The sequence below is a fragment of the Phyllostomus discolor genome, chromosome 12, assembly GCF_004126475.2.
Source record: "Phyllostomus discolor isolate MPI-MPIP mPhyDis1 chromosome 12, mPhyDis1.pri.v3, whole genome shotgun sequence".
Classification (NCBI taxonomy): Eukaryota; Metazoa; Chordata; class Mammalia; order Chiroptera; family Phyllostomidae; genus Phyllostomus; species Phyllostomus discolor.
In genome coordinates, this window is record NC_040914.2 from 60,087,509 (window position 1) to 60,105,881 (window position 18,373).

At 59.1% G+C, this 18,373-nt stretch overlaps 3 protein-coding genes across 5 annotated transcripts; 1 reads left to right on the top strand and 2 right to left on the bottom strand.

Annotated features, from left to right (window-relative positions):
• Positions 1 to 57: 57 nt before the first annotated feature.
• On the top strand, positions 58 to 3,917 carry NOL3 (nucleolar protein 3). 2 transcript variants are annotated; one of them, XM_036011989.1, is made up of 4 exons: positions 58 to 144; positions 2,771 to 3,077; positions 3,219 to 3,596; positions 3,700 to 3,917. In XM_036011989.1, the coding sequence occupies exons 2-4, from the start codon at positions 2,783 to 2,785 to the stop codon at positions 3,705 to 3,707; spliced, it is 681 nt and encodes a 226-aa protein (XP_035867882.1). In that variant the 5' UTR covers positions 58 to 144; positions 2,771 to 2,782; the 3' UTR covers positions 3,708 to 3,917. The 2 variants fall into 2 exon arrangements, with proteins under 2 accessions (XP_035867882.1, XP_035867881.1); XM_036011988.1 differs by having other exon boundaries at positions 60 to 511.
• A 274-nt stretch (positions 3,918 to 4,191) lies between these two features.
• KIAA0895L (KIAA0895 like) lies at positions 4,192 to 12,139 on the bottom strand. Of its 2 annotated transcripts, XM_036011979.1 has the most exons (8): positions 11,561 to 12,139; positions 9,986 to 10,067; positions 8,719 to 9,344; positions 8,493 to 8,636; positions 8,080 to 8,212; positions 6,916 to 7,221; positions 6,729 to 6,826; positions 5,383 to 5,547 (listed from the first exon to the last, which is right to left on the bottom strand). In XM_036011979.1, exons 3-8 carry the CDS (start codon positions 9,286 to 9,288, stop codon positions 5,383 to 5,385), a joined length of 1,416 nt encoding a protein of 471 aa, XP_035867872.1. In that variant the 5' UTR covers positions 9,289 to 9,344; positions 9,986 to 10,067; positions 11,561 to 12,139. The 2 variants fall into 2 exon arrangements, with proteins under 2 accessions (XP_028357556.1, XP_035867872.1); XM_028501755.2 differs by lacking the exon at positions 9,986 to 10,067 and having other exon boundaries at positions 4,192 to 5,547; positions 11,561 to 11,809.
• Positions 12,140 to 12,849: 710 nt separating this feature from the next.
• EXOC3L1 (exocyst complex component 3 like 1) lies at positions 12,850 to 18,108 on the bottom strand. The gene is made up of 14 exons (XM_036011995.1): positions 17,934 to 18,108; positions 17,581 to 17,634; positions 17,198 to 17,373; positions 16,899 to 17,118; positions 15,702 to 16,314; positions 15,505 to 15,622; positions 15,234 to 15,359; positions 15,020 to 15,120; positions 14,700 to 14,810; positions 13,849 to 13,978; positions 13,606 to 13,728; positions 13,371 to 13,526; positions 13,156 to 13,280; positions 12,850 to 13,074 (listed from the first exon to the last, which is right to left on the bottom strand). The coding sequence occupies exons 2-14, from the start codon at positions 17,600 to 17,602 to the stop codon at positions 12,885 to 12,887; spliced, it is 2,211 nt and encodes a 736-aa protein (XP_035867888.1). The 5' UTR covers positions 17,603 to 17,634; positions 17,934 to 18,108; the 3' UTR covers positions 12,850 to 12,884.
• Between the last annotated feature and the right edge of the window lie 265 nt (positions 18,109 to 18,373).

An 18,373-nucleotide genomic window follows, 5' to 3' on the forward strand; every position in this document is an offset into this window, starting at 1 on the left:
GAACGCCCGCTCTCCCCTACCTCCTCCCGGTTCCCGGCAGCCCTGGCTGCCCCGCCCCCTCCCCCGCGGCAGCTGCTGCTGCTCCCATCCACCCCGCCCAGCCCTTTCTGCCTCGTCATCTCCTACCCCGCCAAGGCTCGACCGGTGAGTGGGGCCCTCCGAGCGCACCAGACCCGGAGCCCCACCCCGCCTGGCTGGGGGAGGGGGAAAAACTGAGATTGGGCGGAATCTGCGCCCCCACCAGCAGCGCTCCAAGTCCTGGGAGCCCCACCCCTCCGCGGGACTCTAACCCTGGGACGGGCTGAAGGGGAGACCAGGGGAGTTTGCGGTCGCACCTGCGCAAAGGTTCCCGCAGTTTCCCATACCTCTCGCTCCCTAGCAAAAGACTCCGCGGAAGCCAGGTGGGGAGGGGGGCCGAGACCCCCCTCCACGCCTCGAACTTGGAGCTGCCTGGTGCCCCGGGAAGGATCTGGCCCGTGACCCTTGAAGGACTGGCTGGGACATAACTTGGGTACAGTATTGACCTCTGAGTATTGGGTCTTGGAGGGCCCAGACTAGCTGGCGTTTCCGTGCTCACGAGGTGGAGGCCAGCATAAAAATAGCCCGGTTAGGGGTGAGGGAGAACCAGGGGGCCGATCCATTCTGTCCCCTCACTCTCTGCACCTGTACACAAGTCGGTTCTGTCCCCTCTCCTTGCACCTGTGATTGGAGGACAGCCTTCGGGAGCCTCAGCTGAAGAGGGTACAGGGCCCAAGTGTACACGGTCAGCAGCGCCAGTCCGTGCAGTGCTGGGGCACGTACCGCTCACCAGGGCACACAGATGACACAGCCAGTCTGCCTAGGGCACCCTCAGGCACTGGCGTGGACAGGGGACATTTATTTGAGTCTTGGAGGATGGGTCCACATCTTGAGAGAAGGGGAAGGGTATTTTCAGGCTTAAGGGACAGCATCTGCTGAGGTTCGGGAATGCCAGGGGCTCATGAGTTCTCCTGGCACCGGGAGTTGGGGGCAGTGCGGGAAGCCCTGGATGCCCAGGAGGTGTGGGAGAGCAGCCAGGCAAGACAGGATGAATTCTCTCCGATGCGCAGGGAGGAGAGGCGGACGGGCACTTGGGGCTGACATTCTGCTTGGCAGGGGACCTCTTCGTAGCTCGGGTTGGAGCAAGTCAGACCCTGGGTCCGGCACTTGGTCTCGCCAAGACTGTCTTCTCATGTGCAAGATGGGGACAATCAGTCCTGCCCCAGAGTTGTCAAAAACGACCGTGCCATGGGGGTGATGAGAAGGGAGGGAGAGGTATTCAGAGGGACTGCCAGAGGAGATGAGGCGAGGATGGTGCGGTTGCGGGGGCTGCTGATGGAGCCTCACCGAAAGCTGGAGGAGCAGCATGTGCCACAGGTGGGACATGAACGGAGAAGGAGGGGCAAGGGGCGATCCTGGTCTCGATCAGCAACCTGCCTGGGGGGAGAGTCGATGCTTCGCTGTGGCCAGGAGGGTGAAATGACCAGGGAGGCATAGCATGATACCAGGTGGCAATAAAGAACCTGGAAGGCAGGAGGGTGTTAGGACCAAAGCTGCTGTCCCAAACCCAGAGCCAGGTAAGGAGGTAGAGGAGAGATCCCAAAGGGAGGACAGGACCAGAAGGGTGCCATGTGGACAAAGCTAAGGCCGGAGGAAAGGGACTCAGAGAGGGTGTGGTCCAGGGCCTAGCCTCTTTGCCGCTTGATGCCAGGGGCCTGGCTGCCTGGGTCAGGACATCCAAGAGGGGACCAGCCATTGTCCTTCGAGGTCAATAAATGGGCAGAGCAGGTTAATTCCTGTCTAACACCTGCTGATTGGTACAGGCAGTCTCTCAAAATGGAAGTCGCCATGGAGGAAACAGTAGCAATTCAGGGAGCATTTGAAAATACGTTGTTGGGAGCTGTTTTGAGTTGGGCCCTGGGTATTGCAAGTGGAAGCAAGAGATGGCTGTGAGTCTTTCTCAGGGCGGCAGGGAGAAGGTTGGTTTTCAGGTAGTGTTGGGAGCACTTGGTCAGAGCTAGGACTAAGGAGAATTCAGGTAACCCTGGTCAGGCATTAGGGGACCAGGACGGCCTCAAGACCACCCAGGGGTTGCAACATGGAGGTGGCACTGGTGAGGGATGCAGTGGTGGGCCCTGCCCTGGAAAGATGTATCTCGGGTCGGGATAAGGGGTGTGGTCACTCCCCGTGGGTGTGAGCAGCAGGGAAGCATCTCCGAACTTCGGCTTTGGAGGAGATTCAGGGCTCTACAGGGTCTAAGTGGGAGGCGAAAGCCTGGACTCCGAAAGTAGTGAGGGTGACAGAGAAGTATTCAGCAGACAGACTGGAAAGGACCGGACTGCAAGCCGGGTGTGGGGTCTTTGCCTGTTAAGGCAGGAAGCAGGTTTGGGAAAGAAAAGTTAGTTTCGATAAACTGGGTCTGAACAATTGCAGAATCTGCAGGCAGCTGGGATTCAGGATGGGGCCTAGTTGGGGACCGGCGTCAGGTAGTAGATAAGGGCCCTGAGAGGGCAGAGGAGAGGGCAGGGGAGGAGGGCCACAGCTGATGTTTAGGGCACCAAGGAGAAGCCTGAGGAGGAGGAGACAGGACAGAACCGATGGGAGAGGCGGGAGTATGGAGTCCGGTGCTGCGGAGCTGTCCTGCCCCCGGGGTTGAGGTGAACTTAGATCCCAGCCACGGGTGTTCACGGGTGTTCACTGGAGCCCTGGGAGAGAGGCCCCAGCCCCCAGTACCTGTGTCCTCCTCCCCCAGGTATCCCCCACAATGGGAAACGCGCAGGAGAGACCGTCGGAAACTATCGACCGGGAGCGGAAACGCCTGGTAGAGACGCTGCAGGCAGACTCTGGGCTGCTGCTGGATGCGCTACTGGCACGGGGCGTGCTCACTGGGCCCGAGTACGAGGCGTTGGATGCGCTGCCAGATGCCGAGCGCAGGGTGCGCCGCTTGCTGCTGGTGGTGCAGAGCAAGGGCGAGGCCGCCTGCCAGGAGCTGCTGCTCTGCGCCCAGCGCACTGCGCGCGCACCCGACCCTGCCTGGGACTGGCAGCACGTGGGCACTGGTGAGCACACACCGGACGGAGCCTAGGTCAGAGTAGGGGGCGTGATGGGGGCAGAGTTCTAGCCTCCCCTGGAGGTTGGAGTGTGCAGAGGAAACGGCAAAAGGGTTATTTGACCTTGAGACACTCCCACCCCCTCCCCAGGATACCGGGAACGCAGCTACGATCCTCCGTGCCCAGGCCATTGGACACCTGAGGCAGCCGGCTCAGGGACCCCATGCCCTGGGCTCCCCAGAGCGTCACATTGCAGTGAGGCCGGCGGTCCAGACGGCTCCGAGGCAGTGCAATCCGGAACCCCCGAGGAGCCCCAGACAGACCTAGAAGCTGAGGCTTCTGAAGGGGCAGAGCCGGAGCTGGAACTGCAAGTGGACCCGGAACCAGAGGCGGAACCAGAGCCTGAGCCAGAGCCCGAGCCCGAACCAGAGCCCGAGCCCGAACCAGAGGTGGACCCGGATCCAGAGCCAGAGCCCGAGCCCGAGCCGGAGCCGGAGCCGGACTACGAGGGAGGAGATGAGTCTGAAGGTGGCTGGCTGCCCAAACCCAGTGACAGGTTGGTGGGAGGTTGTGGCCCAGAGAGCAGAGGGCAAGCCCCAGCTGACTACCCACTTTCCCCCTCCATCTCTAGATTCCTGAAGGCCAGAGCGCTGACAGGCCACGCCCCATGAAAACTGAACAGGACCTGGGACCCTGCCAGGGCGGAGCTGGATCACCACCAAGGCTCCACTCGGCCCAGTATTCACTGGAAGTGAATAAACTTTGGAGGGTCAGCCTGGGTTCTCTGTGCTTCTGGCTCTTGGCCCAGAAATAAAGATGACCTGGGCAGCCCTGTGCCCCATCACCCAGCCCCGTTTTGTCAACAGCTCCAGCTGCACCCTGGAGATCCAAGACCCGGGCACCCAGTGCCATAAGGGTCTGACTCAGGCCCTTTTATCTTCCTAAACCATTTGAGGGCATATGTTGTCACCAGCGCTATTCCCGGTGGCCCCTGGGCCTGGCGCAGAAAACCAGGGAAGGGGAATCTCTTTCTGCTTAGGGGAGGCCAGAGCTGACAGCCTTGGGAAATGAAGCCAGGAGAGAGGAAGAAGAAAGGATCTCGGGTAGATAAAGACCACACACCTTATTGTAATGGTTGTTTTAATCGTCTGGCTTCTCGTGGGACCAGGAGCTCAGTGAGGGTTTGCCCAGTAACTGGCACACAGATGGCGATCTGTGCGTATTCACTAACTAGATGAGTAAGGACTTTCCGGCTGCATTTCCGAATTTTACAGATGGGAAAACTAAGGCCAAGGGTGGGAGTGGGACTGGATCAACCTCGCACAGCTGAGTCGGAGGTGGAGCTGGAAGCGACAACCACCTCTGCACCTCTCCCGGTGCTCAGGACTTGGGACAACCAGGACAACCAGGGGCCCACCCCTCAGGCTGGATCGTGGCTGCTGCCAGGCTGTGGCAGCCTCTGTCAGACCCGCTGTGAGGGTGTGGGAAAACACGGGGACAGCAGAGGTCCCCGGAGGGGGTCGGGGGAGGCAGGGCCAGAGGAGCTCCAGGGCTCAACTCACAAGGCCAAGGAGTATGTGTGAGAGTGTGAGAGTGTGTGTGTGTGTGTGTGTGTGTGAGAGAGAGAGAAGGAGATGCAGCTGGGGCTAGGAGCATGGGTGCCTTCCAAAGGAGCCCTGTTCCCTCCCCCGAAACTTCGGACACTACTGCCTCCCGGCCTCAGGAAGTAGAGCGTTTAAACAGGGAATAAATACTTGAGCAGCGGGACAGGCAAAATCCTGGAAAGCACATCCCAGCCCAGCTGGGTTTCTAACTAACTGTCAGGACCCTCACCCCTCGAGCGTGGGTGAAAGCAAGGACCCCAGGCTCAGGTGATGGCCTGAGGAGAAGGGAGACGCCCACCAGGACCCAGTGAGAGGTAGACAGCATGGAAGCTGAAGGAGCACCGAGGGGCCAGGTGGGGGGGGAGGGAGGCTGGAGTGTGCAGACGCCCAGAGCCATCTCATGCAAGAACAAGTTTCTCTCCCGAGCCACCCCACCCACCAATCCCAACCGTGCTCAACTTCTCTGCTGCCCCCAGGCTTCCCCTCCGCTCCACTGACAGAGGCTCCTAGGAGGGCAGACAGAGTTCGTCCAACGTGCTGGTCTCCAGGTCCCAGGGAGGCCAGCAAGGGACACAAACCCACTGGTGTTGCCGCTCCTCCCTCCTGAGATGCTCTGCCCTCCCAGCTTCCCCAAGAAACACCCAGGCCGTGGAAGCACAGAGCTGCCATCTTTGTGTTCGGGGGGGATGACTCGGAACCCTCACCCGACGTCAGTCAGGCAGCAGGCGGCCCAGCTCTGCCTCGTCCAGCCGGTTGGTGGTCATGATGTGCTCCAGCTGCTGCCGGTAGCGCGCCAGGTCCTGCATGAAGTGGGGCACCCGCGTATTGTCCAGTACCCCGTGGGGACGCAGGTGGTCCACATCTTCATAGGACACCTGCAGGGAGGAAGCTGGGCCTGAGGGGCAGGCAGGGGCCCTGGCTTTCACACGGCTGACCCCAGCTCTCTACCGGTCACCACTCAGCGCCCTGTGCTCCTGGCACTTCCCCCTCCCCCTCCTGACCCACTCCCACTGTTGTGAACCCTGAGGCTCAGTCCTGGCTGTTCTTTCTCTCAACGCCTTCTTTTATCAGCTGTGCCCTACCTGTCTCCAGCCCGGCTCCCCTACATCCAAACCTGGGTATCTAACCGCCTTCTGAACACCTGGTCCCGGATAGCTCGCAGGCACCTCGGACTCCCCGTGTCTGGCACTGAGCTCCTGGGTGTCAGACTGTGCCAGCCACTCTCCCAACTGTTCCCCAGGCCAGATTCCAGGGAGGGCACCGGAATCTGTCACCCTCCTGCCCAAGGCGGCCACTGAACTCAAGGGATTCCACTCTCCGAAGAGCGCTCCAGCCTGCCCCTGCCTCTCAAACCACATGGCCACTGCTCGGATAGGCCGCACCACCACCAGCTCTGCAGGAGTGGTTAGACAGGCCTCCTCCTGCCCTGGCCGGTGCTGCTCAGTGGACTGAGCACTGGCCGGCAAACAAAAGGTCGCGGGTTCAAGTCTCATCCAGGGCACATGCCCGGGCTGCAGGCACCCCCAAGGCCGCAGTTGGGGGTGTGGGAGAGGCAGTGGATCGATGTCTCTCTCCTTCTCTTTCTCCCTCCCTTTCCCTCTCTCTAAACATAAATAAATAAATATTTGTTTAAAAGGCCTCCTCCTCTTCTCCCTGCACTCCCTTCCCTAGGCCTCTCCCCCGATCCAAGGGTGCCTTCTAAAGGAAACCTCTGTGCCACTCCTCTGCTTCAAGCTCCTCTGATTCCCCATTGCTTCGGACGTTTACCTCTCTCAGCCTGGCACAGGTACCCAGTGCCAAGGACTTGGCCCCTGGCCATCTTCCAGACTCCGTCTCTAGGCCGCCCTGACTGCTCCTTTGGTCTGGAGCGATCAGCTCCTCTGAGATGCAGTACCTTGTACAGGCGCATGCGCAGGCTGGGTCCAGCACCTGCCTGCCTTCCACTTCACCTGTGCTCACCTCCCCCAGCCAGAGGCGCCTGGCACCCTGCAGCCTCAGGGAATACTGCAAGGAACAGAAGAGCTGGCTGGGACCTCTGAAGGCTGTGGCCACTCACCTTGCCCAGCGAGGTAAGCAGCGGGAAATCAATGGTCTGGCGGTGCCGCAGAATGCGCACGATGCCATCCAGATACACCTGGTCCTTGCTGAAGCAGCCTGTGGGCACAGGAGGGCCGTGAGCCCCTACACCTGAAGCCACCCTTGCCCCTGCCCCAGTTCAGGGTACTTCTCACGCAGGTACCCACCAGGCAGCGAGGTGTCAGTCTGACCGCGCTTGGCGCGCACGCAGTACTCCCAGCGCACGTCGGCGTCCTGCACGTAGCGCGCCAGGTCCTGGAAGAGCTGGCGGAAAGACATCTGCGCGGCTCGGTAGATGGTGTAGTAGAGCAGTGCTGCGCGCCACAGGAAGGGCTGCTTGCGGAACAGCACGCTGTGCAGGCTGGCCAGGCCCTCCTCGGTGGGATTCGCTGGCCGCAGCCCGTACTGCAGCCGGCCCTCCGCGCTGTGCCAGGGCTGCCGTGCATTGTTCACGCCTCGCAGGTAGTGGGTGCCTGTGGGAGGACGAGGGAGGCGGTGATGAGTGGGTCATCCGGGGACCCGCGTGCCAGACCTGTAACCCATACTCACACATGTATCCTCGTGCCCCTAAACTCTGGCTCTCACATAAGCTTTCCCCGCCACCCCTACCCCAACCTCAAGTGCGCCCCCACTCAAGGACCCAAAGAGCCTCACACATAAGAATCCCTCCCACCCACCCATCCAGGGCTACACACACACACACACACACACACACACACATCCCTCCCAGACTCACACTGCTCCCCAGCCCCCTGGAAAAGAGCAGAAACTCACACCACCCCACCTCCATATCTTGCAGGCCCACATCATTTTGACAGTCACGCCTATGTCCCTAGCAACAAACCACCTTTGCCCAGAGCAACAGGATCCTTGATGAGGAGGGCCAGACAGAAAAGAATAGTAGCAACGTGCTCTCCTTTCCGGCCTGATCTATCCCCTCCTATACCCAGCTCTGGGTGTCCTCAGCCAATTCCGTTCCTGCCCTGAAGGACCTGCACATTGGCTGGGCTAGTGGGACCCTCAGGGTTCTCCCTCTGGCCTGTCCAGGCCTCAGCACCCTGTCCCAACCATCAAGGGAAATCAGAGAGGAAGCGGAGGGAGGAAAAGACCCTGAAGAGGAGTGAGAGATGAGGGTGAGCCCAGAAAGCGGGTGGGCATGTTGGGGCTACCTCTGTGAGCTAGAGGGAGGGGGGGACTGGTCATGAAGGGAAAGGGCCGGTCCTCGGAGGGAAGTGGGAGAGAGGGGTGGGGTTACTGGGGCCCCTCACCGTCCCCTCACATCCCAGCCCCCTCGAACCCCTACCCACCCGCCCACCTCCCTACACCCTGACCTATCTCGTGCCGCAGCATGCCTTCCAGCCAATACTGACGGGCTCCGGTCAGGTTGATGGCCAGCGTCGGTCGGCTGTTCTCCACCATCATCACTGCCTGGGACAGCAGGTCTTCACTCAGCTGCACCACCACCTGCGGCAGGAGCAGTGCCCTGAGCCATGGCCACTGGCCCTGGGGCCGGTGTGCAGGTGTACCCTCTAATGATGCCGTAGGGCACCCAGGCCGAACCCTTGGCCAGGATTCCCACCCTTCACCATCTTGGCTCAGAGCCAGATCCCACCTTACTAGGGCAGGGACAGGGCTGGCCAGGGGTCACTAGCTGGCCGGGTATGGGGCTGGGCCTGGCACCACCCACTGGGCAGCCCAGTCTGGGTCATGGAGAACAGAGTCCTCGCAGGCAGGGCCAGCTCACCTCCCCAACGCAGCCCTCCTTCTGCATGTATTTGCGCACGACGGACCAGATCTGGCACTTGGTCAGCAGCTGGCCCCCAGTCACAGCCTCAAAGTGTTCATAGGTACCGAACTTCTCCAGGACAGCCTCAATGATGCCGACTGCCTGCACACAGGGCCGCGGTGGTTGGTCAGGCCGGGCTTCTCGGGTGGCCGGGGCCAGGGAGAGATGGGTGGGCTGGACTGACCTGATGGATGAACTGGCCAGAGGCCTCACAGTACTTCTCCAGCACAGCCGTGGGCATGGGCTCCTGGTATTCGAACTGCGGGTTGTAGGTGTACTGGGACTGGAAGAACTTGTCCCGCTCACGGTCCATGTTGGTTGGCCGCAGGGCCACCAACATGCAGGGGCTCCTGCCAGCACCGTTGCCTCCATCCTTTCGAGTCTTAGCAATGTGAGGCAGGGAGGCCGCAGACTTCAGGGTGCCCCCACCTGGATCCCGTCCTCGTCCAGGTGGGGCCCGACCCTGGGTGCCACCCCTGCACCGGCCGGTGCTATTTACGGTGTAGGTGCTCTCACTGCGGCGCATGTGGCCACGGTGACCCAAGTGCAGCTCTGAGAAGGACTGCAGCTCAGGCGGGGGCTGCAGGGCTGAGACGGACAGCGCCAGGGGCAAGGCCAGGGACTGAGGCCAGGGGTACAGTGGTGATGTCCCATCTCGGTCTGAGGGCTTCAGTCTATGGCCCAAGGGTGAGCGACTGGCTGGTGGGCTGGGGGGTGGCTGCTCATACACCTGAGCCCCTGAGTCCAGCACCATTCTGTTCTGGGGGTCACATCCAGCAGGGCCACTGCAACTCCCCACACTGTCGACTTCTGGGGATACAGAAGGGTACAGGGAGGCCAGCATGAGTGGTGTGGCCCGAGGACCAGCAGGGTCCCCAGGGGTCTGGGTAGTTGTCCCTTCAACCCACCCACCCCAGTGTCCATTCCCTCAGCAGGCTCACCCAAGCAAGCTGGGCTGGGAGAAATCAGGAGGAAGAGTCTTATACCCTCTCCTAGATGGTGGTTCCTGGAACACCCTTAGCCTGTGAGCTCCAGGCATCCGGCCTGGGCCCCTACTCATTATTTTAATCCCTGTGCTCAGCACCTACCTAGGCTGGAAGCTGGTATAATGTAGCCTCAGCTGCCAGATGGATGGGTGAGGGGGGCCTCGCTACCTTCTCCCTGCCTTCCACCTCTGGTATTTTTCAGCTCCACCCCTCCCCTCCCCCGGCCCCACCCACCTCTCTAGCCCATGTGGCCCCAATAAGTTGGAGTGCCTGCATACTCCTTGCTTATGCTAGTCCCTCCACCAGGAATGCTCTCTGTCCACTGGGCCATCTGTTCAAACCCAATTTAGAATCAGATTTTGGGGATCAGAGGGAAACTTGAGCAAATCTGAGCCAACCTCTGGTCTGTCCCCTATCAGAGGCATCTTCCTAGTTGTCATCCAAGGCTGGTGCTGGGGCACTCACCCCTCACTCTGTGCTAGGGCTCAGTCCAATGCCATCTTTCTCCTGACAGTGACTGAAAGCTCCAGCCTCCAAACTCCCTCGGCTGCTCAGGGACACAATTTCAGCGTTTCTCCCCTCTTCTCCATCTCCTACATCACCGATATCTCCCTCTCTGCTGGATCCATGCCATCAGAATACACACATCCTGCTATTTCTCCATCTTCAAACCAAACCAAACCCAACCCTCACTTGACCCCAACCCTTCCGGCAACAGCACGGCTCCTGCTAGCTGCCCCTCGCCACAGCGCAACACGTTAAGAGTCATCTACACTCAGCCTCCATTTCTGTCTTTCCTGTTCCCTCTTAAATTTCACTCCAATTAGGCTCCCCCGCCTCCCACAATTTCTATTGAACCAATCTGACCAAGGTCATTGATGATCTTCACATTGACCAGCAGCACTTGACATAGTTCTCCACTTGGCTCCCCCAGTCCACCTCACTGGCTGTTTGTTCTCGATCTTCCTTGCTGGTCATCCCTGTCTTCCTAACCCCTTACCACTGTAATGCATTTGGAAACTTTTCTCTATTTGTGCTCACTCCCTAGAGAATCTCATCCACTCTCCTGGGTTTCAAATCATCAGCCCAGACTTCCATAAACTTCAGACCAGTGTTGCCAGTTCTCGATTCAACATCTTTACTGGAATGTATAAAAGGCATCTCCAACTGAACACACCCCCTGTCTGAAATGGCTGCCCTCTGCCCACATATAACTGCAGGGGTCACTCTCCCACATTCTTTGGATTTCTGCACAAATACGTTATTAGAAAAGCCTCCCCACGCGCCGCCCCCCCCCAGCCATGACCGGGTAGCTCAGTTGGCTTGAGTGTAGACCTGACACGGCAAGGTTGTGCGTTAGAGCTCCCATCAGGGCACATAGTGGAACAACAAACAGATGTTTTGTTTCATTTTGTTTCTTTCTCTCTCAGAACCAATTAAAACGGAAAAGAAAAGCTTCCCTAAAACACACCCTATCAAAGAGTAGACATCCTCTCCCTACTCCACCACAATTCCTCATCCCCGTCTTCACTTTATTGTTCTCTGTAGCAGATATCAGTATTTGAATTAAGCATATTTGTTATCCATTTTCTCCTTTTGAGTGCTCATAGCGTGTCCCCTGGGCCCAGAACAGTACCCAGAACAGGTGCTCAGTAAATAACTGAACCCAAAGGACCTTCTTTTCATAACTGGACTCATTCCTTTCTTGCACTTTATTTCCCCATCTGGATCTGGTCCCCTCCCCCCACCCCCCCCCCACACACATTCCTTTCACCCTGCCTAGAGACCAGCTGCTTGAAAAGATTTCAGGCCTCAGGCTACACTCCCCTCAAGTAACTGAACACTCTTCTGGATGCCTCACTGGTCTCCTCCCCTCTCCGTGGACCAGTTCCCCTTCATCTTTCCTTCCACCTACCTCTTTGCAATTATCAAAATACATCTGTTTATTTTATGTCTCAGGTCCTTCTGCCAAGAATGCTTGCCCAATATCTCCCTTAAGCAAACTTCTACCCATTTTTCAGGGCTCAGTTTAGGCCTCACCTCCTCCGGGAAGCCTTCCAGGCGTCTTAGAGGCTCCTAGTGCCTAGGCGGCCTCTTTACCGCCCCAGGCTGTCACTGTCGTTGCGTAGGTCCGTGTGCCCTCACCATCTCTTGAACTCCCAAAAAGGTGGGACGGGTCTGATTTACCCCCATGCCCCAAGCACCCAGCACTAGATGCAGAATGAATGAAAGATGGCTGGGGGAGGAACCCTGACTGAAGGCGGAGTCTGGTGACAAATAAGAGGGTGTGGCCTGCGCCAATAGGAAACTCTGGGAGAGGATAACGTGGAAGAAGAACCAATAGGAACGGAGATTTGAGGAGGGGCGTAACATGCAGCCAATAAACGGCGGGGGACGGGGCAAATAGCGTGCTCAATGGAGGGCGGGGCCAGAGGACAATAGAGAGGGGATTCCTGGATAGGTGAGGTGGGGTTCGCGTCGCGCACCTTCTCAGCCCCTCCAGGTAAGAGGGTTCCATCCTGGTGCCTCACCCCGACCTGTTCGCAGTTCTTTCCGTCCCCGCCGTTCCGCTCCGAAATAACAATCGCCAGCAGACCCGCCCTCGGGAGTTGACGCCGGGGACGCCAGCACTCGCGTGCGCGCACGCTCGCGGGAAAGCGCGCCAACTCGCGTCAAGCTCCGCGGCGGAGGGCGCAGGGGAACACCGCTGAGGGGTGGGGCCGGTCAGGGCAGAGGGGGAGGAGCCCGCCATGGGCTGGTCTCTGGGCATTCTCTGGGCAGGGCATTGTCTTTTAAAAAATATATTTTATTATTTATTTTTAGAGAGAGGGGAAGGGAGGGAGAAAGAGAGGGAGAGAACATCAATGTGTAGTTGCCTCTCCCGCGCCCCCTACTGGAGGCCTGGCTCGTAACCCAGACACGTGACCTGACTGGGCATTGAACTAACGATCCTTGGGTTCGCAGGCGGGCACTCAATCCACTGAGCTACATCTGGGTGGCCCGGCATTGCCTTGAGTCCGCTCCCTCCACCAGGGCCAGGCAGGTTTCAAGGCTTCAGGTAGGAAGTACCTGGCCCTGCGAGGCAGCGCCAGGGAGACACGAGATCACTGCCTCAGCGCCCATACGTGGGGATGTAGTCCGTGCGGAACTACACGGTGGTGGAAGCTCAGACGCTTGGGAAGTGATGCCGGGATAGGTGGTGTGCAGCCCGTATTTAAGGACTACAGACCGGACGCCTTAGGCGTCTCCCACCTGTAGACCCTCTAACGTTCGCAGACACTTTTATTTCATCCCCTCCCCTTTCCCCAACACACACAATTCAGGCGTAAGGAGGGCGTAGCTTTATTCTGCGGGTAGTTGGGAGTCAGACACAGATCCCCGAGAAGATGCAGTTGGATGGAGCTGGCGTAGGTGCTGGCACAAGGCTGAAAAGTGCGCGGCGACCCGCGGGGGGTGAGGGCTGCGAGCCGTCCTGCAGGGAGCTGAGTGCAGCGAGGCGTTGCTCTTGGGAAACGTCCCCACGCAGGTCCAAGAGGGCGGAGACGTGATCCTCGCTATGGGGGGAACCAGGGAGATGCGTCAGCCCCGCTCCGTCCCTCTCAGGTTCCTTCTCTCTTTCCGCCCCATTTGCGTACCTCACGTCGGGAAATTGTTGCCGGAGGCTTGCCACCTCGAGGCCAAGCATCGTGGGGTCTCGGAGGTTCAGCAGCTTCCGCAGGGTGAGCAGCACCGGAGCGCACTGAACGCTCTCTTCCAGGCCCTGAACATGTTGGGGCAGCTCTTGAGCTGGCCCTTGGCTCCCACCTAACCACGGCGACCCCCCCCCTGTCTGCTCGCCCAACAAACTCACCAACTGTAAGAAAAGATCCCGAAGCTGGGCGGCATCATGTTGTAGGCGTTCGGCTGCCAGGTTGCGCTCGTCAGCACCGCGGCAGACCAGGCGGCCTTGCATCAGCGCACACAGGTACTGTAGCACCACCGTGCGCTCTGCCTCGGCCAGGAGCACCTGCGAAGAGGGCTATCAGGTGGGTCCAGGACGCCTTTCCCATCGGTGCCCCACCCTCCCCTGCCTTGCCCCAACACACCTGGAACGCGGGATTCCGAACACGGCGGAAGTTCCGGCAGAAGCGCTTGGTTCGCTCGCACACGTCCTCCAGCATCTCGGGGCTCGACAGCCAACGGCGCGAGGGCAGAGTCGCGAACGGGGGCTGGGGGCGCGGGGACAGAGACCGGGCTGGAAGGACGATCCAGACCCGGCATTTCCCGCAGACTTGCTTGCATCCGTACGCCTGATCTCCTCCTACCCCCATCCCCACTTGAAGCCTTACCTGGAGCTCCACCAGCAGCGCCTCCAACACCAGTCGGCAGATCCTCCTCTGCAGCTCGTCCAGCGCTGCCCGCACCGCTGTCAAGGCCCCTGAAGCCACCCCGTCGGGCTGCAAGACGGACACGGAGGAGCTGGACCAACCAAAAGTACGGTTTCAGGACCAAGGCCAAGGCCCTCACAGTCCTTTCTTCGTCCGGCCGCTTTCGGGGCGCCGCCTAGTGGTGGGTGTGTGCGTGGCGGGAGGAGACAAGAAAGCAGTTCCCCCGCACTTCTGAAGGTTTGGGATTGTGGAGTGGTGGGCTCAGCAAGTTAGAAGGGACACAGCCCAGCCGGACCTCCCTCTAATTCGCGATGCGACCTTGAGCAAGTCATGTTTTTCGGTTTCTGTTCCCTCATTGGTAAAGCAAGTGAGTTCATCCCAGTCAGGGGGGAGTAAAGATCAGCAGCTTATTTGTTTGCCCTCTCTCTACCCCAAAGACTATAAGACCCAAGGGGGAAAATATGGGAATATTTTTCCCACAGCTGTAACCCTAGACATTACCTGGCACAGAGTAGGACTCAGTAAGTGTATGTTGAACGAATAAATATATGAGACTATGTGTTAGGCATTGTGGTAGGTACCTCACATCTAACTTGATTTTCATAATGTATCATTATTACCCATATAACACTAATGAGAAAAGAGAGATTAGGCAACTTTCCCAGGGTCACACAGCCAGTGATTTGTAGATTGGAACCACAGAGCTATGTGAGTTCAGAGTTCCTAATAGTCTAGTGAAGGCTGGGTCCATACCTAATCGGTGTCCAGTCAGGGGTCAGTAAAGGTGGGGTTCTGTGGGGGCTTTTTGTTACCTGAGTGCTGATTGGTGGTTGAGGGCAGCCAGTAGGTAGGACACATAATGAGGGACCATTGCTTCCCTTCTCAGGTGGTCCCGGGAGAATCGGATCAGAGCATCAATGAAGCTGCAAAGGGCAGAGGTGGCTGCTGCACTTGCTGTCACTTTGGTCCCCCAACAATCCCTGTCCCCCGAGTACTCTGGCCCCACCTCCAAGATACCCAAGACACTGTTTGGAGGAGCCTTTCCCACTGATATGCCTTATTCACTCAGAGCCTGACTGGTCTGTCCCAAGAGCAGGGCCGGGGTGGGGGGTGGGCCAGTGCCTTGGCAGACCTCCTCAAGAATGTTTCCAGTTCTGACAGTGCCATGCCGTGCACCCGCCGCTGCAGTGACTCACTGACCAGGCTGGCCACTCGAATGTTCTCTTCCAGGATCTGCAGGCAGGTATGGGCAGCCATCAGTAGAGTCCTAGTCCTGCCCTCCACCCCACGCCCACCCCCCCATTTTTTTAAAAGGGCAGCCCACCTGGCTGCCACTTCTCACCCACCTGCAGCACGATGGCTGGCATTGGTGAGTAGTAGAAGCCAGACGGGTCTGTGTCAGGCTCCTGCTCCTGCCCCCACTCAGCTATCTCCCCCTCCAGGGCCTTCTGCAGCCACTGCACCACACTTGCCTGGGGGAAGAGATGAGGGGTGGCAGAATGTAGCAGGGCATAGCAGGTCACCAGCCCTGCTAGAGGCAGGTAAACACGTGACTCTACTGATGCAGTCACACAGCTGGTGGCAGAGCTCCTCGGGACCTGGACCCCAACTACTCACCTGGACTTTGGATACAAATGTTGCCTCTAGCTGCTCAATATTCTCCAGGGTCAGCAGGGGATCCAGCTGAGACACATCAGCCTCAGGCCCCAGTTCCAGACTCCCCATCATTTCTGGCCTGGCGATGAGTAGTCCAATGTCACACTGAGCCCCCAGCTTCTGATCCGCCCACTTCCCATTGCCCCAAAGGCACTGACCCCGGGTACACATGCAGTGCCCAGTGCAGCAAGGTGAAGGCGTCAGTGGCTCCCAGCTCAGGCCCTTCCAGGAATTGCTGCAGGCAGCGACGCAGGCCACTGTGCAGGGTATGGGCCCACAGCTGGACCACCTTGTAGTGTGGTGGGCAGCAGGGTGCTATCAGTGCCTCGGCTGTGGCCAGTTCAGCTGGTAGAGCCACCTGCAGAGCCTCCAGCCACCCTGCTAGGGCCCCTGGTTCAGGCAGCAGAGGTGTCCCGAAGTGGACCTGCTCTAGGCCCTTCTCTAGTGCCCGCAGACAGCGCTGTCGCCAGTCCCGAGGGGCCTGCTCAAGGGAGGTTGTACGGCTGGCCTCCACCTCCGCCACACGCACAGCAGCCACCAACAGGGTTGGATCCTCCCGTGCCAGCTGCCCTGCGGCCCCTACAGCCGTCTCCACAGCCTGGCCCAGTGCCTCAGCCAGAGGGCCCAGCCCCTCGAAGACCGGCAACTCCAGGCCCCCCAGAGATGCCCATGTCTCCTCTTGCAGCTGCTCCAGCTCCCGAAGGCTCACGTATGCCTCCAAGAGCTGATGGGCATCAATGAGGGTCTGTGTGTGGACCACTGCAGCCGGCACTAAGGAGGGAGCAGAGATGACAGCCCTGGGTCTCAGCCTTCCCACCTGTACAACAGGTACAGCATCAGATCTGAGCCCTGGGGCTGCCGTGATGTAAAGTATTTAATAGCCAGCACAGTAGACTTCCAGTAGGTTATTTAGTCTTAGATTAAAAAGAATTAAAAAATAACCAATACAGTAGAGCGGTGGCTGATCTGAAAGCACCAGGAAAGGTCCTAGTGTAAACCCTTGAGTGGATGGAACATAAGGAAGTCAGGGATCTTGGAGGGAAGACAGGGAGGAACTTAAGGGCCATCCTAGTGGCTATTTGCGCTCCCTGTTAGGAAAATATTTCAATTTAACAACCAGGGTAGCAGCCAGAGGCACTTGATTGGGTGTCAGTCCTGACCCAGACATTCCTTGCTCAGGAACCCCAGCGTGAGCTAATCTGCACCCTGCTTTTTATGCCATCGGAAGCCTGAGTTACTCTCTGGGAGGTCCTGGTGTGCCCCTCCGTGTAATCTCTCCTAGTGCCGCAGCCCCTTGACGAGCGTTTGTTGACTAACTGCCGAAGGGCCGAAGCCCAGGGCCCCTGCACACTCACCTGCTCGCAGCCGGGGCAGCAGCTGAGACAGAGCCTGCAGTTGCCTGTGCTGGGCAAACTGCTCCCGCAAGGGCTCTAGAGTCTGTGCAGCCTCGGCCATAACCTGGAACAGCCCATGAGTCTGACCCAGGGCCTCACGTGCTCCTTGCAGGGTCTCAAGGGCCTGGCCCAGTTGACACACACCAGTCTTCACACCTTCCAGGTATGACTGCACCACTGACTACGGAAGGGAGGGAGATACTGAGGTCTGGCCTGTTCTGCCACCCACCCCAGTACTCCTGCCCCAGCCTGACGCCCACCTTGATGCGCGCTTCCAGGGAGCAGGTACGCTGAACCTCACGTCTGCGGTACTGGCCCAGCCTGGCCAGCTGCTCTGGCCGGTAGAAGATTCCTGAGGCCCACTTGAGAGCTGCACCTCGGGCCAGCCGCTCTGCCCTCTCCTGCTCTGGCCACTCGGGCCCTGGGCAGGAAGAGCCTGGGCAGCCATGTCAGTTGGGCAGGGCCTGAGGGAAGCGGCTGCTGACCCTGCTCCCCTTCCTGCTCCTCAGTCTGGCCCCCAGGGCAGTCTACTTCTCTTGCTGACTGATAGAACTCCAGCCAGACCTGGCAGGGAGGACCCAACCCCACCATCCCCATCTTTCTGGCCACATCCCTCCCCTAACCCACCCAGAAGGGCTCATACCAGGAGGAAGGGCTGGCTGCATTTTGTCCTTGGCTGTGGAGTCCACTTTAGGCCCTGGAGGAGCCAGAGCCAAGATGAGGGTCTGGGCAAGGGTCTGGGTTACAGCAGGCAGAGTGGATCCTCCTTTGAGCTGCAGGCTCTGTCTAGGCCTCTGTGAAAAGGAGGTGGGAAGCTCCTGTCCAGGATCCTCAGGAAATGAGAGGGACGCGGGTGTGATGGGGAAGCACCTGGAAGCCTCCCTTGCTGGGTTTCTCGGTTTCGCCCCTGAAGTCAAGTGAGGAAGGTAGGCACAGGTCTCTACTGGACCCCTCTCTTGCTCTTGGTCGCAGAAGACAGTTTGGTATGGAACTCACCAGGCTTGACCAGGCATCCAGTTCTCCCTCCTCCGCAAACAGCGCTGGCCTTGAGGATGGCGCTCTCCCCCGGAGCTCACAGCAGAGCTGGGCACTCCCTCCGCTGGCTCACAGGGCTTGGGTGGCTCTGGCCCACACCTCAGCATGCAGCAGCATTCCTCTTCCCAAGGAAGCCTCTGTCCCACCTCCCTGCCCAGGGGCCCCCTCCTCCCTCCAAGGTCCCTCCCCGCCCAAGGCCACGTGCAGGAAGGAAGGAAGCTGAGTCTCCTGCATTTTACTCCCAACAGGAAAGAGCATCTGCACTGTGGGAAGGGGCAGGGAGGGCTGGGCCCCACTTCCTTGGGGGAAGGAGGATCTGTACTCCCTGAGATTGTTGAGTCTTGGCCATTCTACCCAGGACGTCTTAGCGCTCGGAACAGACATGAACTAGATGGCCCCAA

What these genes read in the sequence shown, in the direction of transcription:
- NOL3 (XM_036011989.1), top strand. Translation starts at nt 2,783, where the DNA reads ATGGGAAACGCGCAGGAGAGACCGTCGGAAACTATCGACCGGGAGCGG. An exon ending in CTGGCAGCACGTGGGCACTG is followed by an intron (nt 3,078 to 3,218) that starts GTGAGCACACAC and finishes CCCCCTCCCCAG; the next exon opens with GATACCGGGAACGCAGCTAC.
- KIAA0895L (XM_028501755.2), bottom strand. Translation starts at nt 9,288, where the DNA reads ATGGTGCTGGACTCAGGGGCTCAGGTGTATGAGCAGCCACCCCCCAGC. An exon ending in CTGGCCAGTTCATCCATCAG is followed by an intron (nt 8,637 to 8,718) that starts GTCAGTCCAGCC and finishes CCCTGTGTGCAG; the next exon opens with GCAGTCGGCATCATTGAGGC. An exon ending in TGCTTACCTCGCTGGGCAAG is followed by an intron (nt 5,548 to 6,728) that starts GTGAGTGGCCAC and finishes TCCTCCCTGCAG; the next exon opens with GTGTCCTATGAAGATGTGGA.
- EXOC3L1 (XM_036011995.1), bottom strand. Translation starts at nt 17,602, where the DNA reads ATGCAGCCAGCCCTTCCTCCTG. An exon ending in GCTGCCCCGGCTGCGAGCAG is followed by an intron (nt 16,315 to 16,898) that starts GTGAGTGTGCAG and finishes CTCCCTCCTTAG; the next exon opens with TGCCGGCTGCAGTGGTCCAC. An exon ending in CAACAATTTCCCGACGTGAG is followed by an intron (nt 13,075 to 13,155) that starts GTACGCAAATGG and finishes TTCCCCCCATAG; the next exon opens with CGAGGATCACGTCTCCGCCC.